The 17,895-nt window shown below is 33.3% G+C and overlaps 1 protein-coding gene across 2 annotated transcripts in view; it reads left to right on the forward strand.

Annotated features, from left to right (window-relative positions):
• Positions 1–17,895, forward strand: part of LOC125054697 — a 57,522-nt gene that overhangs the window by 30,678 nt on the left and 8,949 nt on the right. For both annotated transcript variants that reach the window (XM_047656722.1, XM_047656723.1), the window contains exons 3-16: positions 5,719–5,924; positions 7,189–7,293; positions 8,819–8,901; positions 10,450–10,527; positions 11,076–11,152; positions 11,251–11,315; positions 12,206–12,383; positions 13,407–13,543; positions 13,767–13,971; positions 14,558–14,722; positions 15,005–15,198; positions 16,213–16,309; positions 16,582–16,830; positions 17,488–17,759. In XM_047656722.1, the coding sequence (XP_047512678.1) occupies positions 5,719–5,924; positions 7,189–7,293; positions 8,819–8,901; positions 10,450–10,527; positions 11,076–11,152; positions 11,251–11,315; positions 12,206–12,383; positions 13,407–13,543; positions 13,767–13,971; positions 14,558–14,722; positions 15,005–15,198; positions 16,213–16,309; positions 16,582–16,830; positions 17,488–17,759 (2,111 nt within the window). The remainder of the gene's footprint in view (positions 1–5,718; positions 5,925–7,188; positions 7,294–8,818; positions 8,902–10,449; positions 10,528–11,075; positions 11,153–11,250; positions 11,316–12,205; positions 12,384–13,406; positions 13,544–13,766; positions 13,972–14,557; positions 14,723–15,004; positions 15,199–16,212; positions 16,310–16,581; positions 16,831–17,487; positions 17,760–17,895) is intronic.

The raw sequence follows: 17,895 nt of genomic DNA on the forward strand, positions 1-17,895 counted from the left end.
TGGCCTTGTGGTTTCAACGTGGGACTCTTATCCTGGGGTCGTAGGTTCGATCACCGGCTGTGCACCAATGGACTTTCTATGTGCCTATTTAAAACTCGCTCGTACGGGGAAGGAAACCGACATGCCTTAGACGCAAAGAGTCGACGGCGTGTGTCAAGCACAGAAGGCTACCTACTTGTCCATTACGAAAAACAAATGAAAGAGATACAGAAATCCGAGGACTAGACCTAAAAGTAGCGCCATTGCTATATAATAATTGTAGTAACTGTCTTGTTGACATCCTCCGGGTATAATTAGGGTGTAGGGACCTACCCTCTTATCTACGTTCCTTCTGTTATAATATTCTACCTATTTATTCTCTTGTACAACAAAGACTTAGTCTAAAAATAAATATAAATGAATGAAGCAAAAAATACCCATATCATAAAAGACATCACGCGTCTTTTAACATTGCCAAAATGTATTGTCCACGTTCAAGTTAACACGTTCACTGCGCCATCATTTTTAAAGAACTCTCAGCTGGTGCTATGGAGACCTAAAAGATCTCGTAACAAGGCTATCCTCTGGTGCGTTGGAGACCTAATCAGTCTCCTAAAAATACACTTTTGAAAATAATTTATATCTTCCAAATAAACAATGACATATATTTTGAAGTTTTTGTGGGTGAAAGACAGCTAATTGCTTTATATTTTGCTAGGTTCGCACGCAATTACGACATTTGAATAAACTACAAATACCAAAAAAAAATTAGATATCGATTGTATCTCGTACCGCAACCGAAGATAGTTCGATATGTGTAGTAAGTAGTGATGGGAATAGAATAATATCTCAGTTATCGATTCTAAAAGGTTTATTAATTATGCAAAGTGTTTTTCATTAAAACATGGTAAGCACATTGATTGCTTGCACATTACGCGCAAATGGTAACAATTCGTTTAGTTTTTTTAGAAGCGTCAGTGCTGTTTAACTGCCTGTGCTCCAACGAAAAATGTTCATCGTTTTCTTTGTAGGTACGTCAAATATTTCATAATCAGAATCACTGTCATTATTAGGCAATGGGGGGCAATTTTAAACATTTTCGAAAGAAAATATTTTACTGGACGATGCAGCAGTATATTTAAAATCACTCATTGTTTATCAAAAATAATCAACACGCTGGTATATATGCGAGTGTTATTTCCAAAAGGTGCCCGCGACTTCCCATGTCGATTCTAGGACAACACTAAAAAGAGTCACGCAGCGCCCGCGCCGCCCATCCTCCATCTCTTGCGTCTACGAGGCCTACGATTTCACGAGTACCGACATATCTCCTAACGCAAGGAATTAAAACAATTACAGTACTGTGCGTTAGGGACCTAATCCATCTCTAATTTATTTTTTAATGTCCTTGAATTCAGCTTTAAGTGGGAAGCAAATATGTATATTTGTCCTGCTCAGCCTTAAAGAACTTTACAAGTTAGACCCTCCCGCAAGGAGTGAAAAAACACGATTATGTTCAACGCACAATACAAAAGTCCTGCAAGAGATCTGATAGATCTCGTAACGCAGCGAACGTGTTAATCAACGATACTGATATATCTTGTTACCAAAGCTCTCGCACGCTGTCACACCCGCATTACACACAGACATGACGTAACCTGTATTTTAAGAAATCTTTTTTGGTAACACAGTCTATACAACACAATATACTGTAATGTGATTATTCTTTATTTATAAGCAAATGTAATATAGATATTAATGGACATTTATTTAGTATAATAAAACAAATAAATTAGTTTAAAAAAGGGAATGCCTATTTCTTATGAGAACTTAAGACTTATATCCGCATTTCCACATAAATAAAATAATAATAGCCTTTATTCGAGTACTACACTACACTAAACTACACTAAGTCCATGTAATTATGTTTTACACTAGAACTCGAACTCCGACGGAGTGAAGTCCTCCCCCAAATTCTTCCACTTTATTCCTCGCGACAATTTAAAAAAAAATATTTTAAATAAGATTTCCACATATGACAGAATTGTATAACTCGAAACGTTTAGTTATATAAATAATGTATGTGGTTATAAATAATATTTAATTTAATGTTTTCTTTGTTTCTTTCATATGTTTTTAATAGATTTTTTATAACACAGACTAAACAACCTTTTATGTTAACGAATATAATACAAACGTATATTGACGACAATAACGCTTTGCTTATTGCTTGCTTGCCTATGCTTTTTATTTTTCATTAGAAACAGATCTCCCATATTAAGGTTCGAATTTCATTTTCATACATATATCGGTCGGGTACAATGTTATTATACACAGAATATTATTATCTGCCTAATGAGTAGAAATTGTATCACGCCATTTTCTCATTGTCTGCATTTTCTCATCTCATGTAGCCCTTCCTGAAGGTGGTTTTTTTTCTGACCTTTCTATGTACATGTGGCTTCCGGTTTTGTGGCGTGTTATATTAATTAATGAGACACCAAACAAAAACATTGTTTTTAAATTCATTTTATTACAATTGCACAAAATAATAAAAAGCAGTACAATTTAAATAAATAAAATAACGTGGTTTTATTGCTAATAAGGGAATGAATGAAGGAAACCTAGAATTATAAAAGTTTTGATATTAATTAATTAATTTAATATTAACGTTGAAGTTTTACTAATTAATGACAACTATTAATAAGTGTTTGTTGTAATTAGCCCCGCCAACTGAATAAATGCATTTTGCATTAGCTCACCGTTGTGTACTGTTATTTCTCTTGTTAATTAATTTGCTCTATAAAACTGTTTATTTGTATCCCAGTGCTTTTACTAATTTCACAAAGGCACAAAAACTACCTTCTCTTTGATGAAAATTAAGCGTTTCGGGGACATTTTTAAAATTCTAGCTTAGAACCACAGCGGTACTCTCTGCACTTAAAATTACACCGACTTCTTGTTATCTTTTTAATGCTATTAATTTTAGTATAATGATGTTGATTGTGATGAAAATAATCTCTGAACGAGAAGGCGATAATAGGGTTATAAATGTAAATGAATAAAGGCGGTACTCATTGAGTTGTTAGTAGGTTAATTTAAGTACTGTACTTGGTAGTTAGCAGGAAATTAATATATTTCATATTTATTAATAATAATTATGCAATATGCATTAATTTCAAAGAGGAGTTTGTTCATTTTATACCTTTAACATTAAAACTAAACTTATTAAACTTATACTAAACGTATTTTAAAACTAATTCAAAAAATGTTGCTTATTTTTTTTTAATTTAAAGGTATTTATGGTAGATCTGTTGAACTAAAATCAGCTTAGCTTTACATGTTCCTACAACATTATTTGTAACAAAAACATGACTTCATTTACTATTTATTTAACATTAGTGAAAATGAAGCTCGTGAAAGTTTATTCAACGTGAATCTTACAAATAAGGGTTACACATTAACTATTCACCGTATAAATCCAAGTTTTGTGAACATGAAAAACGACAAACTTTAGGCATAAGGCGGATCTTACCATAAAACGGGATCAGAAACTTCGTCTATTTGAGTAATAGATGACGTCACTGCTCTAGTTTAGGGAAAGCAATAAAACACATGAACTGGCAATGTTAATTAAAGTTAGATCCAGATATATCGCGGCATTACTTTGAACATGCTCTAGAAAATAGCTAACCTACAAACTACATATAAACAACAGAAAATTTACAAAGTTGTTTAATTGAATAAAATGTTGCTTTGTATAAATGTGTGGTGTTTTGTTAGATTTTGTATTCAACTTATTACTAGGGCATTCTGTGATTTGGGTGACCAGATTCTTCCGAGGTGCAAGAAAATAATATAAAATTATTACTTAAAAAGTATAAGAAAACAAAAACAGTGAATTATACAATTTACATAAATTTGAGTTCAAAACGCGCCATTCTTAAACTATCATATAAGAAATCTTTTCGCTACCCAACTTCAAAATTGTACAATGAAACAAAACTTCTAAAGGTTAGACAACTTAATGAATAAATTTTAGACTTTCTTGAAAACAAACACCGACCACACCATATTATACACAACGCAAACCTACATATAAGAGACCCAAAAATACTAACTTTCGTCGCCCAACGGTTTTTCTTTTTGAAAATCATTCATTCTTAAAAACAATTTCTTTTTCTTATTTTTGTTTCTGAGTGTGCATGATATTACTGGTTTACATGATTATATGAAAATGCGTCCCATGTCCGTAAATTGTCTCAATTCCACATAATACAAGTAATAATTTTTCTGTACCACTATATTCGATTTTGATAATAAAATATATAACGCATGTAATAATTCGATCGAATATTTAAGCATTAATCTGACGATTTATGAATTTAGTCATTGTGCATTTTTGTTTGGATATTGTGCATTCAAGTGTATAGTTAAAGCACTTGATATCCCGTTTTATTTGAATACAATATCAATTGAAATAGTACCTATAGGAACTGCAAACATGAGGTTTGATATGTAATAATAACGACCGATGTTTGAGTTATGTTAGCACCTAGTTTATCGATTCGATTACTATTATTTTGATAAATCGATATTTAGCATTTCTGGGCACGAAAATCCGTCACGGTTTGGTTTATGATGACTCAATGAGGCCGGCCAGTTACAATTGACGTTATACACTTTTTTAACGGATTTGAAGTTATGTTTTATTATAATTATACACAAACACCTTTTGTCTTAAGTCACCGTGACCACGCACGCTATAAAGCACGCGAAACGTCGGTTAAATTTAAAATTATGTAAAATAATTGTAAATTTATCATAAAACATAACTTCAAATCCGTTAAAAAAGTGTTTTTCTAAATTCAAAACAAATACGCAGAAATACTGCTGAAATTATTCGTATTAATCGTAGGGTCTTTCATCCCTGGATTCGTAGATTCAATCACCGGCTTTGCACCAATGGAATTTCTGTCTATGTGCACACTGCGCACTTAACACTAGCTCGTACGGTGAAGGAAAACATCATGAGGAAACCAACATGCCTTAGACCCTTTTATATTTAGAAAAGAAGAACGTTTTAGTAAGTTGTTTATTTTATTAATATTTTTATTTTATTTTAGGTTAAGTTGCTAATTGTATACTTTAATGTATTTTTTTTCCTTACTAGGATTACCTGGAAGATATATTTTGGCGATAAGGCCGTTGCATCTCTAATAATTTGTTTATATTACTTGTTATTATTTGTAATATACCAAAGTTTTAATAAATAAATAATTATATTGAAGCAGTTTCGTATAGGGACCATGTATTTCGTGATATTGGCCACAACTACATATTTGTTAATCATTGTAATCTACCTCTTACATGACGGGTACGATGAGATTCCATTGTAACGTCAAAGACGTATGCATCGACGAAAGATGGTAATTGCGCCCTAGCAATACCCTTATCAAACTATGCCCACGTTAAGGTAGAATGCGAAGATAAACTTGAGCGGTTAATCAATTTTAGACTAGGAATAGTAAAATGCTTATGTGTAAAGCGAGACATGGAATTTTCATGGAATTAATAGGAAGTAAAAATGCACTACCTAATGCCGTCCGAAAACCTTCCTGTTAGAAAAGAAACAAATGATTGCGAAACAGATTCAGAAATCTAAGAAAACAAGCAAGTGTAACCCTACTGGTATTATACTATATAGTCATACGTAATTTTTATTTATTATATTCTAAGGTCCAAAGTCCAGTTCTGGTGGTGGAGCTATCTCTTGACCGACTAGAAGGTACGCAGTTAAGGGCGCTGGGCCTGCTTCAGGTGTTTGGTCTAAACGTGACCTTCGCCGTGAGACCGCCCGCCCTTCCGTCCGCCCAGCCACAGTCCTCTTGTAGTGCCATCGAATGTCGACTTCTCGGACATTGCTACGCTACAAATGATTATTCGTAAGTTTATTAAAAAAATATTATTGGTTGTTGTATGTCGCTTGCCCCGGGAACAAAGTCGTAAAACAATATTACGACTGTTATAATATTTTATCATTTTTGACTTCCTTGCATGGGGCTTGGGTTCTATAACTGTATTTTTTTTCAGATTTTGTGTAAAAACATTTTATTATCAAAAAACACGCAATGTTCAATGTTTACCAATTCTTGAAAGGCCGGCAACTCGCGAGCCCTCTGTCATTGAGAGTGTCCATGGGCGGCGGTTAACTTAACATCAGGTGAGCCTCCTGCCCGTTTGCCCCCCGTTCAATAAAAAAAAACAAAAATGTCTTTATTCCACGGAAATTATATTGTGCACATTGTTAGTAATACTCGTTTACCTAATTTTCCTTTTTGAAAGGGATAGCAAGTAGCAACAACCACAAAGATCGTTTTAGTTTAGATTGTAATTTTACCAAATAATCATAAAACTTAATGCGACAGATTAAAAACAATTAAAGAGATAATAATATATTTCTGTTTCACCAAGGTCATAATATTGACGTTGTCAAACGTTGTCATAATCATAATATTTCCGCGGAACGAGTGGTAATAAGTTAAAGAAGTAATACATAATTAAATATACTGTTGTAATGTACGGTTACTGTATCGTCCGTAATTATTTTTAAACTGGTAAACAATAGTAAAACGCTTAATTAGCCAAATTAGTGAATTTTCATTTAATATATATATATTTGTATATGTAGTGTACCTGGTATCTTAGTCGAAAGAAACGTACCTTCTTTTGTTTTTCCTGAAAAAAATTAGATTTTGCTTATACGACTTTGTTCCCGAGGTAAGCGATGTAATGAAAATCGAATCTTAAATGCGACTGCTAAAATAGCTACGAACATGCTACACGGCGTAGACTTTGCGTCTGTATATATTAACACTGATCCATTTATACTAGTATGTATATTGTCTGTATTGTAATAATACAAATACTACTGTAGTGTATTGTCTGGATCTTGATACGTCTAATAGTTAAATGGTCAGGTTACTCGAGACCTTAACTGAGTTACGTGTTTACTGATTTACACCACAATAATATATAATTCGTCGAGTTTTCTGTAGAAAATGTAATTTAACCTTCCCTTTCTTTTAAAAATACCACCTTAAAATTAGTAAGCACTTCGAACACTCCTAAAACCGGTGTTAGGTAGAGGCATGATCGGAACAAGGGAAGCGCGAGTATATTATAAAATTCATTTAATATTTTTCGCAGGGACTTCTTTTGCTCCTGTTTTGAAGGCTATTCTGGTTTAGACTGCGGGATTGGCCCTCTTTGCCCTAAAACACCGAATATGTGCAAGAATGGTGGCACGTGTAGGTAAGGTCCTACCATCATTTAATAATAAGAAATAAACATCTTTGATTGATATAAACATGGGTATATGATTGACAAGACTCGACGCATTAAGAGCGTAAAGTACTCGAAACGCTTCGTTATGGAAATAAATAAATCTTTAATCATTCATTAAAGATAAGATTAATTATTAAATATGTTTTGGTTATATGCGTGTGCTCTTGTACAACAATATTTGTCTAAGGGATACTGCATACAAAACTTCACTTATTTAGCTTTCGTGTAATCTATACAAATTGTATGGATAAGTACTGCTCAGAAATCGGCACTATGTTAGTGACATATACAAAAATAGGATTGTATTAGCGCTTTGGATTACCGCACCTGCTAGCCCTGTCTATGAATATATCCAGATTATATCCATATGTAGTTTTAGTTAGAGTTAGTACAATTCAGTCATAGTTTGCCTTATATAGATCTTAGTCTTGGTTAGTAAATAAAACAAAAATCTCCTATAGTGGAGCATGGTATACAGCCTACCAACATTTAAAGAAATTGAATCAAAATCGTATATTTTTTCTATATAGTTTCTCTTTCGTCGGAATTCTTGGGCCAGAGGCTGACACATTTCTGCGTCTGTTTCTTGGTAATTTTTATGATCTTTATCAGAAACATGATTGCTTAAACGCCATGTATGTGAGATATTGAGTACTGGTGGTTGTAATCCTTAATCATGGAAGTACAGAGAACATTTTTTTTGAAGTGAAACTTCTTTATCGGGGTTGGAAAATAATTTAGTGTAACATTTTTCGGTTACGCGTCACATTTTTCGGTTACGCGTCACATGTTTCGGTTACGCGTCACATTTGACCGTTACGCGCGTCTTTTTCTCGTCCCTACCACGGTTGATTCGAAGAGATTCTAAACCATAAATAACAAAAATTTATAATAACTATAACAATGATACTAAAAATTATATTACAATTTATGAAATTCTGTAATAATCTTAGTGGTAATAAGGTAAAATGAAATAATTGTATTATTTGTATTCAAGTCTGTGATATTAAAAGCCTTTTGTTAAACTTTATCTAATTTAACTTTATTTAACCAATTTCTGTAAAGTTAGTTGCATATAGATAATTTCCGAAAAATAAGGTCATAAAGAAGTTTCACTTCTAACGTGTGTACACTAGTACACGCACATTTTTTTTGAAGTGAAACTTCTTTATTGGGGTTGGAAAAAAATTTATTGTAACATTTTTTCGTTACGCGTCACATTTTTCGGTTACGCGCCATGTTGCTTTTTGAAGTCAAACTTCTTTATCGGCGTTGGAATGAAAGTTCTTTATCGACGTATGGGAGAAATTTTGTAGCAAATCGTCACGTTTTTCGGTTACGCGCCATCTTTTTCTTGTCCCTACCACGGTTGATCCGATCATTTTTCGAAAAATAAGGTCATAAAGAAGTTTCACTTCTTACGTGTGTACACCTAGTACACGCACACATTTTTATTTTAAAGTGTAACTACGGATGATACATATTTTTCTAGACAAGTGGGTCCTGCGGCAGTGAGTTGTATTTGTGCATCGGGTTACACGGGAGACCTTTGCGAGTCTGAAATATCGTCACCAGGTATTTTTTTTATATAATTACTAGCTGACCCGGCAAACGTTGTTTTGCCATGTATATTATTTCTAGAAAACATTATTTTAGTTTAATAGAATTTAACTATCTACATTGATAAAAAAATAGGGGTTGATGGTAGAGTGGTGAAAATTAAGGGTTGTATGTATTTTTGTATGTTGTATCATAATAAAAAAAACAAAAAAAAAATTCAAAAAAATAAATTTTTGGAGTAGACACCCCTTATCACTTAGGGGTTTGAAAGATAGATAGTAGCCGATTCTCAGACTTACTGAATATGCATAAAAAATTTCATAAGAATCGGTCGAGCCGTTTCGGAGGAGTATGGGAACGAACATTGTGACACGAGAATTTTATCTATAGAGATTAAATTTATTTATTAAATCACAAAAAACCGGTGACAAAAAAAGAACAACACAAAAGACACAGAATTTTGTTTTTACATAATGAATGTATTAAGTCAAGTGTAAGATATTATTTATACTTTAGGTGTTACATATTATGAGTGTGTAGGAAATTAAAGCCAACTAATAATTTATAGCGCGCGGCAAGAACGCTATTGTACCTATTGTACGCTAAATACTGTCGCAATAATGTGTGGTATACAAAAATACAGTACAAACTAAATCAGTTAATACCCTGAATTTACTAAAGCACGAAAAGAAAACGTAAGATGAAATGACGGCGTGTTTTACTGGATTAGGATCAAAAGATCTCTTGGACACGCGACCTGACACGTCTTGATATCACGACCATTTTTCCAATTACAATCAAACGGTTTTGTCTTTTATTTTCGTTTTACGTTCTCACCACCCAGATCTCTTCATCACGGAGTGTATTTTGATTGAAGGACGCTTGAGTACTTTTGTTGAACCAGTGGGTGATTTAGTTTCAAAGTCTGGCTTTGTGAATATAGTCGTCATAGAAGAAGGATTTGTTCTGATCGTCAAATTCAAACACGTCCTTTCAGTACGTTCTCTTTTATGCGGCTTTCATTGATTTTAAGAGCCTGTATAAGGTTGACGTTGGCCTTTTTGAGAATATACCGATTGCGGGAGGTAGTGTTAAAATACCTATGGTATACCTACGAGTAAAATTTAGAAACTAACAGCACGTAATGAATTATGGGTATATTTTAATGCTCAATAAAAAAAAAAATGTTTTTTATGGAACATAAGATACATGTATCACTTATTCCATGTCATTAAATTTGAATTTGTAGGCATCCCTACTCATCGGCAAAGAAGACAGAGGGTGTAGGCCGAGAGAAAAAGCCGGCGTAAAAAACTCTCGGAATGGACTTAAAGTAACTTTTAGGGGTTTTATATGACGCCATAAAAACAGTAAATAGGTAAAGGAGTAATTTTTGTAAATCTCAAATAAAAGTGTAACTCGGGGTGTGGGATTCTTAATAACTGAAATATTAGTTTAAAACACATTTAGACGTTTTGTTTCCTGTCAAATATATGTTTAAATTCAGCATAAAGGATATCTTCAAATATATGGATCTATTCAAGATTGAATTGAATCTTTCAGAATGTGGCGTTGAGGAATGTTCGGAGAATTGCAAGGAGGGGAAAGTATGTGATTGCAGTCCAAGGGATACTGATCTTTGTAAGTACTTCAACATTTTATGCATGCATTATGTTACATCTGCATATTACATACATCTATATTGTTGTATTATTCAAATTATATACAAAATATAATACGTATTAAAAAAAATATGGTTCATTACGATTGGTACAACGGTCGTTTTTTATGAAATTTGTAGTCTATTCTGAATTGATTTAAAAGTTTAACAAAGATGGCGTACTTTTAAACCAGAAACGAGGTGACGATATGGAAGGGATATACAATCATAAATTTAAGAATTAATTAAAATGTCAGTTTTGAAGGTGTGGTTACAAAGTTATTAAATATAAATCAGGCTAAATGCTAATTCATAAATGGTTCATTAAGAATTACCGAATGATATGATAATAAAATAAAATCCAACTAATTATGAACTCCGAAAGGTTATTTAGGTATGTACAGTAACCTAAAATAAACCTTATGATACATAAGTACGTATCTCTCGTTGACTATTGTTTACTATTTAAAAACAAGTTGGGTTTAAATAGTTAACAATGTTTGATTTAACTTGTATGTAATTTTTGTAGCATCAGCCCGCTTTGAAACTAGAGTACAAATTGTTGAACAAGGAATTAAGGACATATCCCAAGAATTGGTTAAACAGGTATTCTTTCTTTATAATTATTTTTTTAGGTTACATTTATAAGTCTGTTATATTAATAGTTAAGATTAAAAAAAAAAATCTGACAAAAATTGTTTTAGATAACGGGGTATTTACAAGCTTCAAATATCACCTTACACGATGAAGTGGAAGTTTTAAATATAAGGTAAAAATTAACGATTTACTATATTTTTATGTCAAGACTATTTTTGGGAACAACAGGCCTCATTTCGGTTTCTTTTACATTTATTTAAAGAAGATGCCTGGGGCGTGCATGTAAGTTCTGACGATACACAAAAAAAGGACTAACATAAGATTACTATGAACTGTCAATATTGAATTAGCTAAATTAGCATATGCACCACACATATACAGAAATTAAAGCATAACAAAAAAACTTCAATCAAAACCACTTATAAAGTCTTTCGAATGATTGTCCATTACCATAAATACCTAATTAACTTTTACGTACTATCTAGGATCAGTATAAATTGTGAAGATTCTATTCAATTAACATTTCTCCGTATTTTGTGCTTACTGTAGGTTTCTTATTATGGTTATATATCAACTTATATATTTAAAGCAGAATATTTTTTCGCTCATATTACTAGCTTTATACGTTATAACGCCACTATAATAATTCAATTTAACAAAAGCGACCCATAGTCCATGCTTAATAATTCCTTCACGGTTTGACTACGCCTCAGTTAACGTGGGTACAAGTGGGTTGTAGTTTAAACAACTTAACGAATAACATGCTTACGAATAAATTAACTCAATTACGTAACCACTCACCACAAGGTATTAATATCAATTTTAAAGCTAAAAACGCGTAGAGTTTCAAGCCATTTTACACACACATTTGTATTGCTTGTTTTAATAAAATCGTACAAAATATTCACACAAATTGTTTTGTACTTATGCGTGACTCTTTCTTTTAAATTGTGAAGTGATATAGTGTTTGTGCGAAAGTCGATAGTCACAATTACATTGGTCTTGATATATACGTAATAAGCAAAGAATTTCGATTAATAAAACTAAAAAAGAATGTAACAGTTCTACGGGTAAGTCTCGCACTGCATGGGTGAGAGTTTGGAGTGCGAGGAGAGAATCTGGAGCTGTGCGATCAGCATTGGCCCGTCTTGCGGTGGCGCGTGCGCCGTCAGATGCTAGAGCACTTCGTCTTGTACCTGATACATCATATTTGCACGTACAGCCTGCTCTTACGCTACACGTAAGTAAAGTCACTATTTTTAAAATTAAAAGCAGATTGGCTTATAATGCAAGTTTTTCAGAATTTATTACTTTAAAATAAAATTATAATATTTTATTTGATATAACTGTTCGTCAGTGGGGATGTTTTAAATAATGTAAAAATATACTATACACTACCTATTATCAACCCGCGTTAACCAAAGGGTATAAAATTGTTAATTATGAAATGAATGTAATGAAGAGTGCCTGCGTCTGGCTATACTCTCGGGGCGTAACTCCGGCGATTTACGTAATCGCCTCGCTTGTAAATCTAAGACAGCCTGAGTGAACAACATGTACAGCTTTGGCTCGTACAACTATTATATTTAAGTAACACCTCTGTTACTTAAGGAGGAGGTCATTGGTTCCATTCCCGGCGAAACTGTAATTGCTTCATGCCCTATTGTGTTACGATACTTCTAAAAAAATTATACAACGTTGGATTATAGCAATAAACATTTAAAAAAATAGCTCAAATATTTTATTGGTTCTGAATCTAGTGGCAATAAAAGATTTCCAAGAACGAAAAGCTTGCGATTTCAACATCAGCTTAATATGTCTTTTCATTATGGAGATAATAATTTAAATAAATACAAAGAAAATGTTGTCGTTAGTTTGATTCTATTGCATGCGGTCAGCAGATCACGGGCGTGATAAAAATAAGTACTGACACTTCAAGCGTGCCACGAGTAAAGGGCGACTCTTTATATATCGCATATATATATATATATATTAAATACGTCAAATAGAGTGGCGATCTACAAATTTAAAAAAAGGAACATTATAATATTTTAATCTATTTTATTATTGAGTAATTTATTAAGGTTAATAAAGATTATTAAGGCTAGGTCATATTGACTTAGATTTTACTTTGAACTAAAAGACTACAAGTGCGAGACTTTTTTAGTACGAGTATTTTTTATGAGAGTGGTCAAAGTTTACTCACTTAGTTATCTGCCTAGTCACGTGTGTTATTACGAGTAATGTTATTGGCATTTTGCAGAATTTAATAGTAAATCAACGTCCTGAAGTGTGGGAGGGATCCGAATTCATACTGAGTTGTGTCGCGTATGGATCGCCAGATATATCGTTTACATGGTTTAAGGATGGCGTGAAGATTAATTTTAATGGAACTAATAGGTTTGTAGTATGTAAACGACTTTACCCTTCTCAATAAAGTACCCACTCAAAATACCGACATCTCTAAATGGTTTTAAATCCATTGCTTCTGTAATTTTGTGAAAAAAAAACAATAAAAAATAAAGAGTTATGAAGTTTTAAAAAATATTATTCATACAAATATAACGCACCGATGTTAGCGGTTCATACACGACGAACTCATGGTAGAAATTTTATATTTTAGAGAAATATGGACTCGTACAGTAGCAGAAGACGCGTTAGGTCGGCGTATGTCTGTCCTAGGAGTTTCTGAAGCAAAGAAATTAGACAGTGGTAAATGGTCATGCGCAGCTGATGATGCGGGAAGGAGACGATGTAGTGCCTTAAGGATAACTATCCTTAATCCGCCTGATATAAGGCTAATGCCATCTACGTTGACTGTTAATAAGGTATGTGTATGACATAAATTTCGATGATGTATCACAAAAAATCGCCTACTCAACATCTCTAATGTACAAGCTGTGGATACAGGGGTGTGGAAGCAGCAAGTCAACGTATTGGTTAGGGCTTTTCAAGACAGGCACGACCTTCGCTAATGTAGACTATGAAAAAAGAAGAAGATCGTGATCCATAACATGCAATGTAACACAATGTAATTTTTCGATATATTAAATATCCGGTGATATATAAAACATGATGTAAGATGAAGTAAGAATATGTTACTTACATATCCGCAGTTTTTTTAAGTTTCTGTCATCTTCTCAAACTCAAATGTCGATGACATGTGTCAGATACAGAAGGCTGATCACCTACTTGTCTATAAAAAAAAGAGAAACGGATGCAGTCTAAGGCCGAGACCCACTTAGGGTCGTAGCACCATTTAATTATTATTAATTTTCACAAATAAAAAGAGGCGGAACTAAATAATTACTTTGACAAAGTTTCACAGAAAGTATTAACAACGTACCTTTACTCTTTCATACATAAAGAGAACCATAACTTGTTTGCTATTGTGAATTCGAATCTTTTTCGTAGGGAGACAATGTAAGTATTACATGCCTTGCTGGAGCGGGACGGGTACACGGTGCCCTAGGGTTCAGTTGGGCAAGAGAACGTGGTTTGCTACCACTTGTACCAGGAAGGGAACTCTGGGAAGATCTTTACCCAGCCGGGAGCTTGCTCAGACTGTTTAATATACAGGTATTTTACTTATTTAACCGTGTACATTTAAAACCCTAATGCATTTAAATTCAAATTTATTACATTATATAACTCTTTGAGACTTAAAGTCTGATATACGCATCGGATGGTCGAAACTTGGCTTAATCCTTCAGACTTTTAATTAATATTTATTTAATAAAATCACTATAAATATAAATCACGATACCATTATGGAACTGTTTAATAGGCCTAAAGCGCTCAATCGTTATATTGTAAAAGATTTAAAAATGAGGGAGAAACTATGTAAGTCAATAATTTCAGAAATCTGGTGAATTTCGTTGCCAAGTATCTTCAGTTGCTGGTACAAATTCAAAGTCTATAAACGTATGGACGTTAGGAGTGATGGACGATGCGTGTGATGCTGACACCTCTCATGGTCTCCGTTGGGCTAGAACAGCTCCTGGAGCTAATGCTATAGCGAACTGTCCGCCTGGATATACTGGGGAAACTAGTAGGTATGCCGATTTATAGAATCAGGAATTTTGGAAAATATATTCTAATTAGACGCGTAATATATATTTATTCGGTGTGTGAACTTCTTTTTGTATCCAGACTCCAAGCCACCAGGATTACTCCGTAATTTCAATACTGAGTCTTGGTTTCAAGCGATTGATGAAGAGAGAAAAGGGAGTGTATATCGAAATTGCGTTTTGCCATTACATAACGTCATAGTACCTGGAATTGGTGCTTTGTTAGAGTGTCAGGTCCAGCCAATTATTGAGTCAATCACTTGAAATCGATATAGATTTTACAGAGTAATCGGTCTAGCCTATTGGCTTGGACTTACCGCGGTAAATAAAGGTTGTATATAACCTAAATGAAATTATGGTTATAACAAAAAAGTATACTTTACTTTTTACACACATAGAAAGAGACGAATACCTACTTAGTGGTTAGTTAAGATAGTGTAGTTAACTAATTTATGTTTTACGAGAAGTCGTTAGTTACACACTTCAAGTCGTTGTCTAAGTCAAACGCCAAACAACTCAGTAGAGTTTCATTCATCATTTACAGTAATATTATAGAGGAAAGATTGGAATGTTTTTTTTGTTTATTTGTATGTTTGATTGCTCCAAAACTATAACACTGATATGATATACTCTTATCAGTAAAACCTACATTATCCCAAACGAGCATAGGTTATTAGAATACTATTAAAAAGTTTGGGATCCATATGAAAACTTCCATAATGTAACCCAAGGTGTGAAAATAATAAATATAAAGATCACATTCACTGCGAAAACTATTGACAATAGAGTAATTTATGCAGATTTGTAGAAGACATCAAAATCTACAATTACATCCGCGATATCATAGGACTAACTAAACAATTTTTTTTAAATTTAAAATTCCATTTACCGAGGATGGCTTTAGTAATTTAATAGTACTAGGTAGTAAATGCGGGTAGAACAGCAATAAGATTTTATAAAAAAACTGTGAAAGTATAGGACATTAAATTACTTTCAAAGGTTTTGCGAGCCGAAAACAACACAACACAGCGTGAAATGGAATTTGCCAAATTTTTCGGGCTGCATTGCAGAATCGTTGCGAAGCATTTATGAAGAGGTATGGGACATCAATGCTTTTACTTTAGATTTCGATAGTGCTTTTCTGTAAATTGGCAGATTAGCTGAAGCAGCCGTGCACGGAACACAAATCTTTTAGTAAATTGTTGAAGTTAACCTATCAATCCCCTTATTTGACCTAAATCTTTTCCAATGCTTTAATTCCAATAACGATAATTATTTGACGAGTTATTTTAATATTTATACCATAAAATGCATGTGATTTAAAATAACAAACTAGAAATATTGCTATATCAATATGTTATTTTACAGTTTATCAGAATTTCCTATGGTTATTCATGGGAATTGATTGAAAATATAGCAAGGCAGTATGGGGCTGTACTCGCATCTCTGCCAGCCTTACCAGGATCAGCCAGTCTCCCCCTTGATCATTCTATACAAATGCTAAATTTTCTACGTTCGCCAGCCTCTAAAGGCGCTGAGAGAATTAGCAGTACTGAGCCATTGTTACAAATTTATGATACCTTGTTGAGGCACCCCGACGCTTTTTTGGATGAAGAGGTAATATTTTAATTACTAATGTCAGCAGTGTGTTGGCCTAGTGGTTTCAGCATGCGACTCTTATCCCTGAGGTCGTAGGTTCGATCCCCGGCTGTGCACCAATGGAATTTAAATTCTATGTGTGCATTTAACATTCGCTCGAACGATTAAGGATAACATCGTGAGGAAACCGGCTTGGCTTTGGCCCAAAAAGTCGACGAGTCAGGCACAGGAGGCTGATCACCTACTTGTCTATTAGATTGACAAATGATCATGAAATAGATACAGAAATCTGAGGCCCAGGACTAAAATTTTTGTAGCGCCACTGATTTAATCATTTTTATTAATCTCAGCACGTAACTCGGTCTTTTCGCGTGGTTAGAGTATCCCATGGAAATGAAATAGAACATAATATTATGTTCTAGTTTCTAATAATGTTGGTAACTTATTTACGGGATAATAGTTTTAAAACATTGTTTGTATACACTATAAACAATGTTTTAAAACTGTCGTATCCTAAATTTGATCCCAAAAGCAAAGTTTGCATAGGAATATTAAAACACCTTACTTTTATTTTAATAACTAAGCTTTTGTTAGAAATTTATTAATTAATTAAATAAGATATCATTTTTTGATTAAAATCTCTTCTTTTTGCCTAAAGTGAGTTATTATTTTTAGAAAATCTATGAACTGCAAAATGCAATAGCAGATACAGCATCACTGAGGACAAATTTTGAGAAAAATTACCAAGAGTTTTTCGTGAAAACCCATCCAGTCCTTGAAGATGCCGCGCATTTTGATTTTCCAAGACAGTTTGGGCTTCAAGAGTGGTCCTTGTTATCGGTAGGAGTTGAATTATTGGATCGAGCAGAAAATGTATCAGTTGTGGCTGTTTTGTATAAGGATCTTGCATCACGCTTACCGTCGCTTCGAAGATCTGTACAATACAAGTGAGTATAATAATAAAAATAGTATATTTTGAATAAATAGTATGAATTTAATAAAAATTAAATCGAAAACAATGAATTAATGTGTATTTTTTTATATAAAAGGGCAGGATGCTCACCGTTAAGTGATACCGCCGCC

This window comes from Pieris napi, chromosome 12, assembly GCF_905475465.1.
Source record: "Pieris napi chromosome 12, ilPieNapi1.2, whole genome shotgun sequence".
Lineage (NCBI taxonomy): Eukaryota > Metazoa > Arthropoda > Insecta > Lepidoptera > Pieridae > Pieris > Pieris napi.